The sequence below is a fragment of the Musa acuminata genome, chromosome BXJ3-8 (assembly GCF_036884655.1).
Source record: "Musa acuminata AAA Group cultivar baxijiao chromosome BXJ3-8, Cavendish_Baxijiao_AAA, whole genome shotgun sequence".
NCBI classification, from domain to species: Eukaryota; Viridiplantae; Streptophyta; class Magnoliopsida; order Zingiberales; family Musaceae; genus Musa; species Musa acuminata.
This window is the reverse complement of record NC_088356.1, coordinates 6187889-6203686: the sequence shown is the minus strand read 5'-3', so window position 1 is coordinate 6203686 and position 15798 is coordinate 6187889. Positions and strand designations below refer to the sequence as shown.

The 15798-nt window shown below is 38.2% G+C and overlaps 2 protein-coding genes and 1 non-coding gene across 3 annotated transcripts; 2 read left to right on the top strand and 1 right to left on the bottom strand.

Annotated features, from left to right (window-relative positions):
- Positions 1-1680: 1680 nt before the first annotated feature.
- On the top strand, positions 1681-6647 carry LOC103993465 (U11/U12 small nuclear ribonucleoprotein 35 kDa protein). The gene is made up of 8 exons (XM_009413546.3): positions 1681-1892; positions 1993-2090; positions 2156-2207; positions 3908-3978; positions 5423-5513; positions 5585-5660; positions 5818-5896; positions 6206-6647. Exons 1-8 carry the CDS (start codon positions 1754-1756, stop codon positions 6422-6424), a joined length of 825 nt encoding a protein of 274 aa, XP_009411821.2. The 5' UTR covers positions 1681-1753; the 3' UTR covers positions 6425-6647.
- Positions 6648-11322: 4675 nt separating this feature from the next.
- Positions 11323-12568, bottom strand: LOC103994279 (uncharacterized). The gene is made up of 3 exons (XM_009414608.3): positions 12190-12568; positions 11629-11745; positions 11323-11530 (listed from the first exon to the last, which is right to left on the bottom strand). Exons 1-2 carry the CDS (start codon positions 12566-12568, stop codon positions 11666-11668), a joined length of 459 nt encoding a protein of 152 aa, XP_009412883.2. The 3' UTR covers positions 11323-11530; positions 11629-11665.
- A 1826-nt stretch (positions 12569-14394) lies between these two features.
- LOC135647804 (U5 spliceosomal RNA) lies at positions 14395-14512 on the top strand. The gene has a single exon (XR_010500501.1). It is a non-coding gene; the product is annotated as a U5 spliceosomal RNA (small nuclear RNA).
- Positions 14513-15798: the final 1286 nt, after the last annotated feature.

The following is a 15798-nucleotide window of genomic DNA, read 5'->3' as shown; positions in this document are numbered from 1 at the left end:
TGTAGAGCTTTCCGAGGATGAAAAGGTGTTGACAGAGGAACTCATCCGAAGGAAAGGAAAGGACAAAACTCCTACCTCCAAAGGAACGAGGTTGAGTTATGGTAATAACGTGGAGGATGACACAATGATAGTGGAGAGGAGTATGGGATAGTGGTATGATAGGACGGAGGCGATGATTAACGGGTAGAGAATATGAGTAATATCATCTTTTAGAAAATAAAGAGTGTTTTACATTAATAAAATATAAATAAATATTTTATGAGAAAATAATAAAACTTTATGATTTTTTTGAAAAAATTATCATATATATATATATATATATATATATATATATATATATATATATATATATATATATATATATATATATATATATATATATATATAATTGCAAGGGTTGAAACAGACAATTGACTTGTATTATATCATCAAGGAAACACGACTAATTGAGACCGATCTAATTATGGCACATCTAACAAGTTGCTCTCGAATCGTTAATTCAAGTATATTAAAATCAATTCGATGTAACATATCTTTAACCATTTTGCGTCACCCTCTTTCATAGTTGACTTTGTTTATAGTTTGGACACAAGTCAAAGTCAAAAGGCACATAAAAGAAATAGGGCTTGCGTGTGCGTGCCATCAACATACCTTAAAGTGACCAATTTTGCGTTGACTACGATAATGGAGTCAGAGCAAACCCAACTCAGCTCAAGTCTATTCACCCGTATCTACTATCGAAAGACACGTCACAAATCCAGATTGTGCTATCAAACCTAAGAAATCCCACCCAAACATTGTTAGTCAACTCGAAACCATTCAACGACACCGGTGTTGGTAAGAGGTGCCAATTAGCAAGTGGAAATCGACCTACTCCTGACTGTTTGTTCATGGCAAGTTGGGTGACCCCACCAAAGATATACTCCTCGTTTTATATTTCTTTTTATTTATGTACATACTATTACCATAATTTCTTACTAACGTAGATTTCTGTCGTCAATATAGATGAAGATTCAAAACCAATATAAATCCATTTTTAATGACCCATTGATTTAACTTGTTGTTTATGTCATGTGATCGATCTTGATGAGTCTATCAATTGAAGTTAATGTATCAATCGAGTGTTGATCATATGAGAATGACATGTCGGTAGTCGTGCATATGTTATATACTCCGTATCACTTATTAATAATAAAAATATATTTAAGAAATTCAATTGCGACTAAAAGTATTCCAATCATGTGTTCGAAAGACCACTGGAATGAGCATTAAATGTTGATGTAATGGAGAATTGGACCGACCAACCTATTTCGTGTAGTTCCGAATCATTTCCATATTTATTATTGTCGATGACATTAAATCTACTCACTACTCTTATAGATTCGGACACCGACCATAAGCACACAAATAGGTATAGGTATACAAATCCTACCCACACGCGTCAATTTCGAATACCATCCGATCGGATTCAGTGTGCTCAAGTGGGGCTCACCACATAGGTATTGAGGTTTTGAGTTGGTAAGGGTGAAGTGTCATTCCTATCAAAACCCCCTTACAAGTCCACCGAGGGCACTACCCAGGCCAATTGGGCCGAGCCCAATTAAAGCCCAGTAAGGTCCTATTTGGATCGAGCTCGGTCCGAGATGTGGGCCTTAGGCCTCTTCTTCTTCCTTCTCCTTCTTCGCGTTTGGAGAGAAGGTTTGGGATTTCTTGATGATCTTTGTCTTGGGCGCGAGAAAGGGGGGAAGCGGGGATGAGTAACGCGAACATCAACGCCGTGTTCTACGCGGACACGTACCACCCGATTCAAGCCGGGAGCATCGACGGCACTGATACCCTCCCCCACGACAACGGCGTCTACCGCGCCGTCCTCTGCTCCGCCGCCGGACTCTGTGAGTGGCTTCAGCTCCTGTACATCCTTCCTCTGTCCCTTCGTTTCGTGTTTTCCTCGCCCCGCCGATGTGAATTCGTGGCTTATTTGGTATCTTTCAGATGACCCGTTCGGCGATCCCAAGGTTATCGGTGATCCCTACTGCACGGTCTTCGTCGGGCGGCTCTCGCGCTTCACCGATGAAGAAACTCTACGAAAGGTGTGATTTTGACTCACAGGTTCTTCTTTGGTCATAGTGATCTTCATTTCTGATTTTACTTGCAGGCGATGAGCAAGTATGGAACGGTGAAAAATTTGCGACTTGTGAGACATATAGGTAAATCCTTGTGCTATGGTGATTGTCCTTCTCTACTATGTTATCTCTCAGAATGCGCTGCCTACATATGCTGTTTGTGAAAATGAGCCTTGGAATACTAGTTGCATTTGGCTTGACGGACAAGTATTTTTGTAGCTTATTGACCACGTTAGAAAGATTATTAGGCTCCAAGCTCCAAGGACCTAGGAAAGTAAGGCCCTTAAACATGGCTGAAAACATAAGCTACTTTCTTCTCTAGACATTTTGATACAACAATGCAATTGCTCGCTTTGCATACAATTAAATATGTACGACAACAACAACAAAGTCATAAGTCTCGATTATTTGAGATCGGCTACATGGATCTTTTGTTGCTGTTGAGATCTGTAAGAAGTTATATGTTTAGTTAAGTTCAGAATACTTAAATATTTATTTATAGTTTCCATTAAAGCCTTGTTAGGTATTCCTATACCTCTTCTCATACTACTAACATTAATTATTTCATATCTTCTGACTACTACATCCGAAGGTTTCCTAAGCACATGTTCATACCATGTTAAATGATTTTCTCTCATCTTATTCTCGATCGAAACGATACCTAGTTGTTCATGAAGAATAATTTCTTTTCCTATTTTTCATCGTAACTCCACACATACATATTAATATTCTTATCTCGGCAGCATAAACTTTTTGTATATGTTATTTTTTAACTGTCCAACACTCAGATCTATAAAGCATTATTGGTCTCACAACTGTCTTATACAATTATATTTATAGACAAGTAATATTTATTAGGTGGCAAACAGCAACTGTGACATCGCATTCACGGGCCCTAATTCATGTTATACTATTTTAAGTTTTTTTTATTTTCTATTGGGTTGGATCGAATCACTTGAAAGGACAGTGGTCTGTATACTGATCCACACTCGGACTGGTACATATCACCCATTTCGTACTGGTCTAAACAAAATGAAGAATGTTGTTATGAGTTCTGACAAGACTAGATATTGGCAGGCGCATCATGCATGATGTTTTGTAAAACTGTACTGTCCTCAATTGGGAAGTCAATAGCTGGAAGTGCAATGAGAATTTATGCGCACTCGAGGTTGTCCTTAACAATGTCATGGCACCAATTCACTATTTACTTTGGGTTCTCATAGAGATGTCTTAATAGGCATTCATTTGCAACTCAAACATTTATCATATGATAGTTGCTACATACAGGCCAATCCTTCTACATGCACCGTTGACTTGTTTTGTTGGATATGCATTAGGTTGTTAATATGATTGTTTACAGATTAGCCATGGTGTTGGTTTTTTTGTCTTTTGAACTAACAATGTTATCCAAAATTCAGTTAAACTAATTACACTTAGCACTGTAGGTTGGTGTCAATGTATATGTTAGTTGTTTGATCCCCATTTGGTGCTGCTATATGCAGATGATATCCATGCTATATGTATGCGTATTATAACTTTCTTTTGTATGCCCACACTAGAAAAATTTTAAACACAAGGTTAAAGTATTGTTAAATGCTGCTCTATCCTTCAGAAATTTACCAAGTGTATTTCATGTGGATCCGATGTCTTGCATTTCCAGGTTATTGCATCAATTTGAGTATATGTGTCTATGCACATATATACCTTGGTGATGAGTCTATATATCGAATAAGTCCTGCAAGTATTATCTTTGAGTTACAAAACTTTTTCTCTGGTGTTTGCAGTTACTGGTGCCTCACGTGGCTATGCTTTTGTTGAATATGAAACTGAGAGGGAGATGCGTCGTGCATATGAGGTCTTATTTTCACACCTTAATTCACAATCTCTCTGAGTTTTGACAATCGTTGTACTGGTTACATCTAGTTAGTTATGCATATGGTGTCTTCATTAGTTCAATCCAAGGATACAAGATCTTTTGCATATTGACTATTCAGCATCATTCTTTATGTATCTACTATAATATTAGATCCTACTATATTAAGTTTGGTATGTACTATCCATCTGCTGAGACATTTATGTTTTAACTGTTTTTATGAAATAATGCAGCATGAATATGGTATAGAACTTCCATATTTCTGGTGCCAGTCATTAAATTAATGATTTGGCAACTGAGACTCATTTAGTTTGTAGGCTTCACAACTTTTTATTTATAGTGAACTTAATAAATGATGTTACATAGTGAAAGATTGCTGTTATTGAAGCATTTCTAGGAATTAATCATGGACCATCTTTCTCCACAAGATCTGCAAAATTCTTGATTCATTCTAAATCCTGCTTTAGTGGGCTGTATAAAGTATTGAAGCTGCATCTCCATTATCCAGAAATAATTTTAGTCTATTTTCATGCATGATATTTTTGTATATTATCAATAAGGTCTAATCTGCATATTTTCCCTTCATCATTTTGAGTGACTCATTGGCCAAATCTCAGGTTCCTTGTCAGGGTAGCAAATTGGTATACATTTTTTATTATGCAAACCAAATCTGCTGTATGTTGAGCTGCTAAAAATAATGCATATAAATCCATGGCAAGAAGGAATTCATTTGTGACTTATGAAGTTCAGTATTTTTGTAATTCTCAATTTATTTCATTTGGATCCATGTCACAGTGTTACCAAGTTAATGGACTAGGCTCTTTGCTTTTTCACAGATAATGCTTGTCCAGATGCTAGAAAAGTGACCATACTTGAACATTATCAAATTGATGGGCTGGTGGGAGAAGAATAGTGCTTATCATACCCAGAGGGATTTTCAGGAGAATCAATCCACTGAGGTCCATGCTATGCACGGGAAATTGTTGAAATCAGAATAATACAGCTAATAAACAGGATAAGTGAGAAATTAGAAAAAGGAGTCAATGTTCAATCTAGAGCAGTGTGTTCCATAATTTATACTACATAATGGTGCTTCAGAGGAAACTGAGATTCTGTCAGAGGAAGCCCTGTCTTCTTCTTTCCTCTTCTATTGAAAAAGCAACTCTCTTAATAGATAGATTATTCCAGCAACAATTCAGCTTCCAAGCCAACCCTAAATTTTAATGTTATGCAAAATTTTATCAAGAACTTAAAGCATGTAAAATAGAACACCTGAAAATATTTGACCCCTTTAATTGTGGTTGCATGAGAGTGAAATACATATGTTGTTGTATCTGGGCTTCAAGCTGTAACACAATTAGGGATAGCTTTTGCTTTTTCAACTATTAATGCTATCAGACACTGACCGTGTTTGTTATACTGGCAGGATGCACATCATTCTTTGATTGATGATTATGAAGTTATTGTTGACTACTACCGGCAACATCTGATGCCTGGATGGATCCCAAGAAGATTAGGTATGTTAAAGCACTCATAACATTATTCGATCTTTCAGCACTCATTGAACTCTCTGTACTCTTTATAAAAGGAGGGGGACTCGGAGGCAAGAAGGAATCTGGTCAACTTCGGTTTGGAGGTCGAGAGAGGCCATTTCGAGCACCTTTGTGCGTACTAGGCCTTAAGTTTGAGCTGCTTTGTTTAATAATTTCGACTCACTATTTCTTGAGCAATTATTTTCGCGTCTCTGCTGTTCCACGTAAATTCTTTTTCACAAAGCAATTACCGATGACCAAAATGCTCCATGTTTTTTTGCCTAAGCAGACGCCCAATTCCATATGCCGATTTACAACGGCTTGGTATTCCACCTCCACCTGAAGGGCGATATATGTCACGTTTTCAGGTATTATATTTTTGGATCTAGTTCCTACTTCATCAGACAAACTGTTCAACTATCACCATCTTTTGATGAGTTTCTTTATTATTGCAAAGTTTTAGAACACTATCTTCCAGCTGAATTATCTGCACTAATTCAATAGCAGAAATTTGTTAAAAACTGATAAACTTGTAAAGTTTATTATCCCTGCCGAGTATAATTGTTCTGTAGAATTAGCCTATAATATAAGAGATCAATTCCTAGTACTTTCTTGATCGTATCTGTCAACCGGGACAACATCTACGAACTAACTCTTCGTTGCCTACTATTATGAAGGTTCCATCGCCGCCTAGGTGCAGAAGCAGCCATGCAGACATGGATGATTCACCTGCTCGGCAGAGAAGATCTCGTGACAAGGAAGAACCCTCTCATAGGCGACATAGGAGATCAGCTGATAGAGATGATTCCTCTCACAAGCATCATAAACATCGAGAACATTCGCATCAGCATAAGAAGAGATCGACAAGCAGAGATTACAATTTCTTAGATCATTGACTAGATGCCTAACATGTTATCCTTAATGGTCCTTAGATCTCCGACCTTTGTTCTCAGCATATGCTCAGGATAATCAGAAGTATTACATTCTGCTCATACATGTCCAGTGACAGGCAAATCTTTGATTGATTTTGAAGTACTTTCTTGTTGTACTCCTCAAGACTGGGTTGATCTTTTGGATGTTCTGAATCACACCAAATCAGCTCAAGTGTTTGATGTCAAATTGCTGATGTTTTCACAACCAGCATCAAACAATGAAACTCTTATTGAAGTCAAAAAAGGTTTTTAGAGATCCAAAGCTCTGAGAGGCAATCTTTACCTCAAAGACTTGTTTGTTTGAACTACAAAACTTGAAAGAAACATCAAGACCAACTCTAGATTGAAGAAGAAGATTTCACGAACATAAAACCATTCCAATTCTGCTGATTCTTTGCACCTTAATACTTAAAATGAAATAAAATTCTATACATAAGAGAAAAAAACGATCAACTAAAATTGACCCGTCAAAAAAGAGCTCTCATGTTTGCCTGATGAACAAGACCGTCCCCGGTCCGATATCATCACTGTCGACGATGTGCGGATTGTCGTCCAGAATGAAAAGATCGTCGCACTTCACACTGATGGTCTGCAGGGTCTCACCCTCCTCGGCGACGTACAGCTCGGCACAGCCGCCCCCGTCCCTCAGACGCCGGGCGTCGCTGCCGACGGCAAAGATGGCCTGAACGATGAACAGCACGGTTAGCAATCTCATGGTGGCTTACCACAGTACCGCTTTGACCGATGAAGAGATGAGTTTGCAGATTGATCTCTCTCTCTCCTTTCTCTGTATATATGTATGCAATGAGACCGGCCACAGGAGGACTTGGTCAAGACTTCACGGTGAAGGCTTGCGAAGACTGCAGACGGTGGCGGAGCTGATCGTTGGCGGCTTCAACGCCAAGAGTACGACCAAAGAGAGAACTAAATGGAAGTAGCGTAAACATTACATCATGTTCATCTAAAAGCCATCTTTTGAATGTGTCAAATTGCGTTGGTTGTGATGTGTTTTTTGAAGGCCTCGAAACATTTTTACACTGTATTTATTATTAAGTAGGAAGAATTTGCATAGAAAAACAAATTTCATGGTAAAATCTGTTGGATCGACTCTTGAGAAAAAAATGGATGTGATTTAGAAATTTAGGACACAAAAATTCTGACTTTTTTGATACTTTCATTAGCTCATCTCTTTCTAAACCTCCATCATCATATGCTAATTTTTTCGTCTCCCCGCGCTTTATTTATTCTTTTACTGCAGCTTTCAGATGCATTATCCGTACCACTAATTAAGAAAATTTTATAGAGTTTAGCAAAAAAAAGTTAATTTAATTTTTATTAATTATATATTCTTTGATCATAAAATGTTTGAATGATATTAGGGTTTTGGTTTGTTGTAGAGTTTGGATATAGGAAGTCATAGCTGTGTATATATTTCTAGAATTTACATAAATATAATGCATGAAGGCAGATAAGGATTGTTATAGTAATATATCAGCACACCATTATTGAATTCCAGGTAGGAGACATGGATGAAGCAGGTAGGAATTGAATACTGCATGTCTCAATCCTGCCATTGATAACTCACATAGGTGAGCTAAAATGCTACAAGATTCAAGATCTGTTCACCTAATCTTTGGTAAGCCATTGTGTCTTGGTAATCTGAATTATGCATCACATGTTGATGGCAAAGCAAGTTTGGGGTTGATATCATGTTTAAGAAGCATGGAAGGTTCACCACTTTGTTTTTGTTTATAGAGAGGCTGATACGACTCAATTTAGTAGGCTGGCATAAAAAAAAAAGTTAGTAATCAGATAGAAAGTTGCCTTCAAATCTGCATAGTAGGCTAATTACATATTACCTCTTATTATTAGATCTCTTTACCATCTTAATCCATAGATTTCAAGTGAAATTCTTATAGTTATAAAAGTGAAACATTTAACCTCATTTATCCTAACGTCATTGGCTTTGCCGACGAAAGATACAACATGTGATAGCACGTGCCTGAATGGTTCCACATTGCTTTGCCTCACTTGCCTCCTCTCTCTTCGTCGTGGGTAACGCAAATGCCTCATTTGCCTCTTCTTTCTCCTCGGACGCCGAGACATATGTAAAGTGACACCGAAGGAGGAAGAGGAGCCAAAGTGGTGTGGCACTAATGCATATGCCTCACCGCTCTGCCTCCTTTTCCTCCTTGTCGTTTATACTCGGATCGACATCGACAAAGTCGATCACCGCAGTGTTATCATTGACCACCATCATGATAGTCACCCATGATGTTATCATCCGTCGTCACTATTGAAATTATCTTTTTGTCCATCATTTTCGTATTATTTGCTGTCATGTGTTATATCTTCCGTCGGTAAAGCCAACGACATTAGGGTAAATGGGTTTTAAATGTTTCACTTTCATAACTCTAGGAATTTCAATATAAATTTTTTAAGCCTAGAAATTGAGACACTAAAGTGTAATTAGCCACTCTTAAGTATTATGGAAATAAATTACCCCCAAATGCTGACAGCATTTACAAGGAAAACACTATACATTTCAACCATATGGAGAAGGAAGTCCATTGCTGTACCTCCTTTCACTTGTATTACAAGCACCATTGCTCCCACAGAAATCACTCTCCTAAGCAACCAGTTTCAAAGACCTACTTGTTCACCTAATGTTTCATCAATGATGTGATTCAAAATGTGTGAAATCTTATGCTCACAAGATGTTCACCATTTGATGGAAGGCAAATATGAAGTGCTATCATGTATAAGAAACATGGCTTGTTTTAGTTTCATGAACATTCACTTTATAGCAGCAATCCTATCTGTTTGGCAGATTGGATGAGTAAAACAGGGGGAAAGAAAAACAAGCTGCAACATAAGTTACATCATTAACTAGCTTCCTTGTTGAAACATTAGGAGTGTCATTAAGTAGTGCACAGTAACTGCTAAAAGTTTTTACTGTTACGATATCAAATACATTTTTGAAGTCTGTGTTTCAAGAGAATATAAAAACAGTCCTCATTATTGACTAATTTTATTTTCTACTACATCTGGATTACGAGAAATCATTAAGCTCATCAGATAACAATGAACAAATGCTACGATGAGGAATCATTATTCCACTTGTAGAGGGCGAACCTAGTGTACGAGACATCCGCTAATGCAGGATACATAACCTTAAATCTATAGTTAGAGAGGAGGTTATTTTTGAGACTTGATCTGTGGTCTCTCAAGTCGCAAGAGAACAACCTTTTCATTATATCAAGGTCCGCCCTCTAATACTACAAGACTGAGTCCCTCCCCTAATTCAAGATGACAATTTTTTCTCATTTAATTATTAGAATATACTCAATCTAATTCTAACATTGTCAATGATGGGTGAGGAGAACTTGGTTTCCATTTTCTAATTTTATCAGGATATTTTTACATGTTGTATTTCTATATCCATAACTAGAGATGAGCATATGAACATTCTCACAGCATGACTTGGTCAGAAGTTGAAAGGACAGTGGTAGATATGTATATCTTGTAAGGAAAAAGGAAAGCATGTAGTATATGAACATTCTCATTGCATGAATTGGTCAGAAGTTGAAAGGACTGTGGTAGATAAGTCAATCTTGTAAGGAAAAAGGAAGACATGTAGTACATGAACATGTTATGGCATGATTTGGTCAGAAGTTGAAAGGACTATGTTAGACAAGTAAATCTTGTGAGCAAAAGCAAAACATGTAAAAGCTGGGATCACTAATCAAAAAAGAAAAACTGAAGTTGTAAGATCATATTCAGATCCATAAAAGTATTTATGATCTGAAGAGATGAGAACCTTAATAACACACATATATTGGTCAATCCAATTCTAGTGATCACTGGGTCTCACTGCTCTTCTTTTTTCTATCTAGTCCTCAGCATATCTTCATTCAGATTTCCTCCTATTCTTTGTACATGGTTGATTTGCTCTTGGCTAACAAAATGACACAGCTATCACTTAAGGAGTTCCCATCAATATCTAGCCAACTTGACAAATTAAACAATGAATAGTCACTACATGAACTCGACCTGGTGCTTTTTGTCAGTATCACCAAGAGTGTGTGTTCTCCATTATCTACTTCTATTGTCTTTTTTATCTTAAGAAGTAACTATGAATTTAACCTATCACAGATGTCCTTTTCTTCTTAAAGTCCCCGGCATGCTAACTTAATTATGTATTGGTAACAACCAGTAGTTTAGGAATGCAAAAGGCAATCTGAAGATGCTTGATACCTTCATGAAACTAATGAAAATGAACTTATATTGCTAGTGCAGCTAATCCGTGCACTAACTCATTTTCTCTCAAACCATACAAGTAAATTTGAACTTTGTGCAACACAAGCTCCTCCTATCCTTGTGAATCATAAAGAGGTTAATAAGCTAAATTGCTAGCATTATCTACTTTGCAGAATCAATAGTGTCTGAAGCTACCATTTCAAGAGTATTTATTTAGTGCCGTTATGCAGCAGCATGGCCGATACAAGAAGTTAAACGCATAGAAATCCCAAACCTTCAGTGTGGTTTTGTTGGATCTGGGGCTAAATCAGCAGTTACTATTTTGCAGCTAAATCTCCAGACAAACCTATGCTTTTGTCATTGTGGAATATCAGACTGTCTCTGGATGCCTAGCCATGTACATAAACAGATAAAAGTAGTTAGTCCAGATGATCTAAATAAACAAATTTCTGAGAACCTGTAACACAAACAAATCAAGTTCAAATCTGTCACATTACTAATAGTACCATAAACCCATGCTAGAATTTTCATGATCACACCTTGTTGAGATCTGAGGTGCAGTCAAGACATGTCATCATCTGTTTTACCATTTAATTACTCTTTGTTGCAACTAAACCGATTACATCGAAAAATTACTGATATGTTAATAATTTCGAAACCAAGAAGAATCATATTATTCATCCTGTATCATACATGAAAAGAGGAAGTTCTCTTCTTTACATGTCGGCAGGTCAGTCATGATAAATTGGTCCTTCTCTTTACTTCCTCTCTGTTCTTTTTGTCATATGCCTTCATTTTCCATCTGTTCCTCTGAAAATAGAATGTCTTAATATCAGGGGCTTCAAGCAGAGGATTCACTCGACATAGAACATCCTTGGCATTAGATTTACAAGGTTATCACTTCTTACCTCAGCAGACTAACTCCTAAAGGAAATGCGAACTCTTTCAGCTGCATAATCGGAGAGTACATGCTACTGCCTGGGCCCAATACTTGAGCCTTGCTTTAACTTCATCTGGATCATCTCCTAGTAGATACACCAAAGACATTTGAATTAGGAAACTGGATCATATTACAATAATAAATCTACAGAAAAGTTTCTATAAGCCCAATAAGATGAGAAATTCATATCTGGCACACTATTAGTTAGATCAAATGTATGAGGGGAAAAAAAAGTGCTTTTTTAGATAGTGAATCTAGATATATCAAATTATATCAAGTCAGAGCATCAAAATAACCTTTCACTAATTTGGTTCTTACCAGTTGCAGAAGAATCAATTTATCAAACATTTCAAAGAAATTTGTAGCCCTAAGATGATGGACATTTCGATGATAGCAATCATACCTATCCACAAACATATATCCACTGTTTTAGAAAAGAAGATGGAATCTTTAGCTCCATTTCCTACCGAAAGGAAAACGAAGAACTTGATTCGATTTCAGACAGAGAAGCGAGAAGTTATCATACTACCAGGACTGGAGATCTTCCAATTGGCGATGGGAGGTGAATCTTCAGGAGGCATTGGTTGGCGCTGATCGTTCAGGTGGAACATCTGGCTCATGGAGTAGCAGAGCTCCAGCGCCGGGAGCGTGTTGCGGAGCTCTGGGATCCCCTCGTAGTTGAACCCGAACCCTAGGTCGAGGCAACCCTTGAGCTCTTCCAGGTCCTCCTCCGTCAGGCTCCTCGTCCCCGCTATCCCGCCCGGCCACCTCTCCCCGCCGCTCACCGTGTCCACGACATATCCCTGCAGAGTCACCCCACCGCCATCGCCGCCCTTCCGCGGACACGCCTTCCCCCCGCACCGCCACCTCCGTCCAGACCACCCCTTCGCCCCCTCGTCCGCCGCCATGCCCTGGTCCTCCTCCCCTCCTCCGCGGAGGCAACGGTTCCAATTCCTCTCTCCCGGCACGCGATGGACCGCAGCATTTAAATGGCTCAAAGTAACGTACCATAACTCGATGATCATCATCAACATCGCAACGATGATGAACGAACGGATGGACGTGTTATATACCACATAAAGTTGGCTGTACCCGTCACGTACCCGCATCTCTCGCTGTGAGAGGGTCCGACTGGATGCCGGCATGTGGGCCCCGAGAGTGGTATGTGACGCCGATGATGACGTAATGACTTGATCGGTCTCACTTATTACCGTTATGTTATTTTTATTTAAGGGTAAACTTTCTTTAAAAAATCTAAGTTTTTAATTTTTTTAGAGCGTAATTATTCTCGCATAGTACTTTTTATTTTTTTTTAAATATTAAGAATATCCTTAGCCTTTGATTATTATCTTTGCCTTATTGCTTGTGCTCATCGTCCTCAAATGTGTCCTCGTCCTTTTATCTATTAGTTATTATTTTGCTTTTCGTCGTCAATCCTCACCCTCCCATAGAGTTTGTCGCTTATCCATAGCCTCCATCACTCAGAGTCGAAATGTTTGACCCTCCTCTCGATATGGCACATCAATCTCTTCTTCGTTGCTTTCTCATTTTCCTTATGTAGTGGTAGCTCAAGAAGGTTTGTTCCTTTACCTTACTTTACCTCTTTGGCCTATCTGAAATCTTTATTATCGACGGTCTCATCACCTCATTCATCTATCTCCTTAGTTTCATTTGCATTACCTTCATTTATATTGTTGTCTCTTCCAACGATCGGGAGGACAACTTTCTCCTCTCTAACGTCACCCTTGCCCTTGTTGCTCCCATTCCCTTACCCTCTCTCACCACACTTTGTCCCCTCCTTTGCATAGACATTGTTGTCATTTGCTCTCTCCCTCGTTTGTGTCTCTCGACAATGGAGATGGTGGGGTGAAGGCGAGGCTTTAGCAACGAACAAGGGTGAGGGTATAGCTAATGAACAAGGGTAAGATATCTCGATAATGATAAATGAGAGCGAGACGCACAGACGAGAGCGAGGGCATTGTATCTCAACAATGATAGACAAGGGCGAGGGTGACGAGTAGAGGTAGTCACATGAATACGATAAGACTTGGTAGTGAGGTAGAGGTGACAAGCGGTGACCAACGCATGTTGAATGTGATAATTGGTGAGGTGGAGGTCAAAAGTAATCCCATCTTTCAGAAAATAAGAAGTGTTATTTGAGAATAAAAAAAAACACATCACATAGAAAAAAAAGAACTTAGACCTGTTTGAAAAATTTATCCCTTATTTAATTTAAATTTTAATGTCTATCATAAAATAATATTCATTCTTCATATTCGGTACGCAGGATTCATGCAGCAGCAAGTTGGGTTTCATTTTAAGAGCCGATGTATTAAGAAGGAAACTTGATATATTCGGAATCGTATTCTCTCTTCAAAATTTGACGATTTACGATTTTTTTTTTTTTGCATTTGAAGACTAATCACGCAAGTCTAGAAATATACACTCTGGGAATTTTGACAAACACCTGCAAGACGCGGCCACTCTGTCTTGCCTCAGCATAGGTATTCATTCAGTGACTAGATCGTTAAAAGGCCACAGAAAAGACGGATATCTCAATTCAAGCAGATCAACGAAACCTGCAGCGATACTACTACCACCACTTGGAAAGAGGACGAAGACGAAGACGAAGACGGAGAGACGGGAACTTTTAGTCCCACATCGCTCGATTTAGTCTGTGGATCGCGCCGAGTTGCTATATAAGATGTGGGACGGCCTTCGTTCCAAACCACGCAGCTGCGTGGTGAGCACAAAGCGAACTATTCTTTCGCCTTTTACTAAAGAATACCGTGTGCACGCCACATAAAGCAGCATACGCCAATTTTTTGAGGGGTTTTCTCTTTCTAGAGAGGGCCCCAACAAAGCTAACCCAAACTCTTGGAATATGGGATTCTTCAGTAAGCTTCCTTATTAACATCGTTACTATTGCTTCTTCTATTGGTTGGGTTAATATTTATGAGTTATTGTGAGCAAAATCATACAATGGTAGTAAGGTTTTTTTCTTATTTGGTCAGTCTGAATCCAAGTGAACTTCTCATATCTTTCCTTTATTGAAGTATTTCATCACCATACATGAGATAAGATTTGACTAGGCAACAACTATGTTTGGATGTGTTCATCACCACATTCATATTGATTCCTCCATATGAAGCTGTGGTCCAAACCATAGTTGATGCAGAACTCCAAATATCTGAGGACCACTAGAGAGAATCATTTTCAAGGCCTCCAGGGATTGGACCACAGTTGCAAATAAAGCAGATGAGCAAGGAATGCTTTTTTGCAGACCTTTTTCTTGTGTCTGTCATGGAGCATATTTGCTCATCTGCCAAGAGCACTTTTGATATGTGGGGAACAATTTCTACTGGGCCAGGAATTTGGTACCCTTTTCCTTGTCTCAGATCTGGGCAACTTGAAGCAGTCCATATGTAAGAAAAGCTACTTGGCAGGCAAAGACACAAACCAGCTAACATCACATCTTGAAGTGATTGAACACATGTTCAAAGAATCTTGCCTTTTGACTTCCCAAAAGAACATAATTTTGTCCCTTGCTCCATGCATCACATTTGAAAATGACTAAGATTGTTCTTTTGCGACAACGAAATCATGATTTTAAGATAAAACTACTGTTAAGATTTACTAGAATTTCACATAGAATAATAACCATCACTTCAAACTCTAAATGGAATGCAGTTAATTGACTTATGGTGCATAATATTTTGTAAAATCTAATGTAATATGAATTGTATGGGTCCATGACATGAGGGCCATCTATGTTTAATAAAACCTGGTTCAGTCTACATCTATTCTTTGTTACTTCCTACTTGCTACCAGAAGCAACTCTGAGGGGTACCATTCTTGTTTGCCATGCTACATATATTTACTTTCAGAATGTTTTTGTACCATTTTCATTTCTAACCCATGGAAAAACAGCATAACATTTCTCAGATGATCATGATGGTTATAATGCAGATTAACTGGAACTCAAAAACTAGTAACTAGGTTTAATCTTTTTGTTCCTCTTCTTTTCCACATTGTTGAAATTGTTTTTACTGTCTTCAGTATATGCAGTTAGCTTTAGAGAGATCTGTAAGGTTCAATCATCATTATCCTACCAATGTGTTGAACTTGTAATATGTAA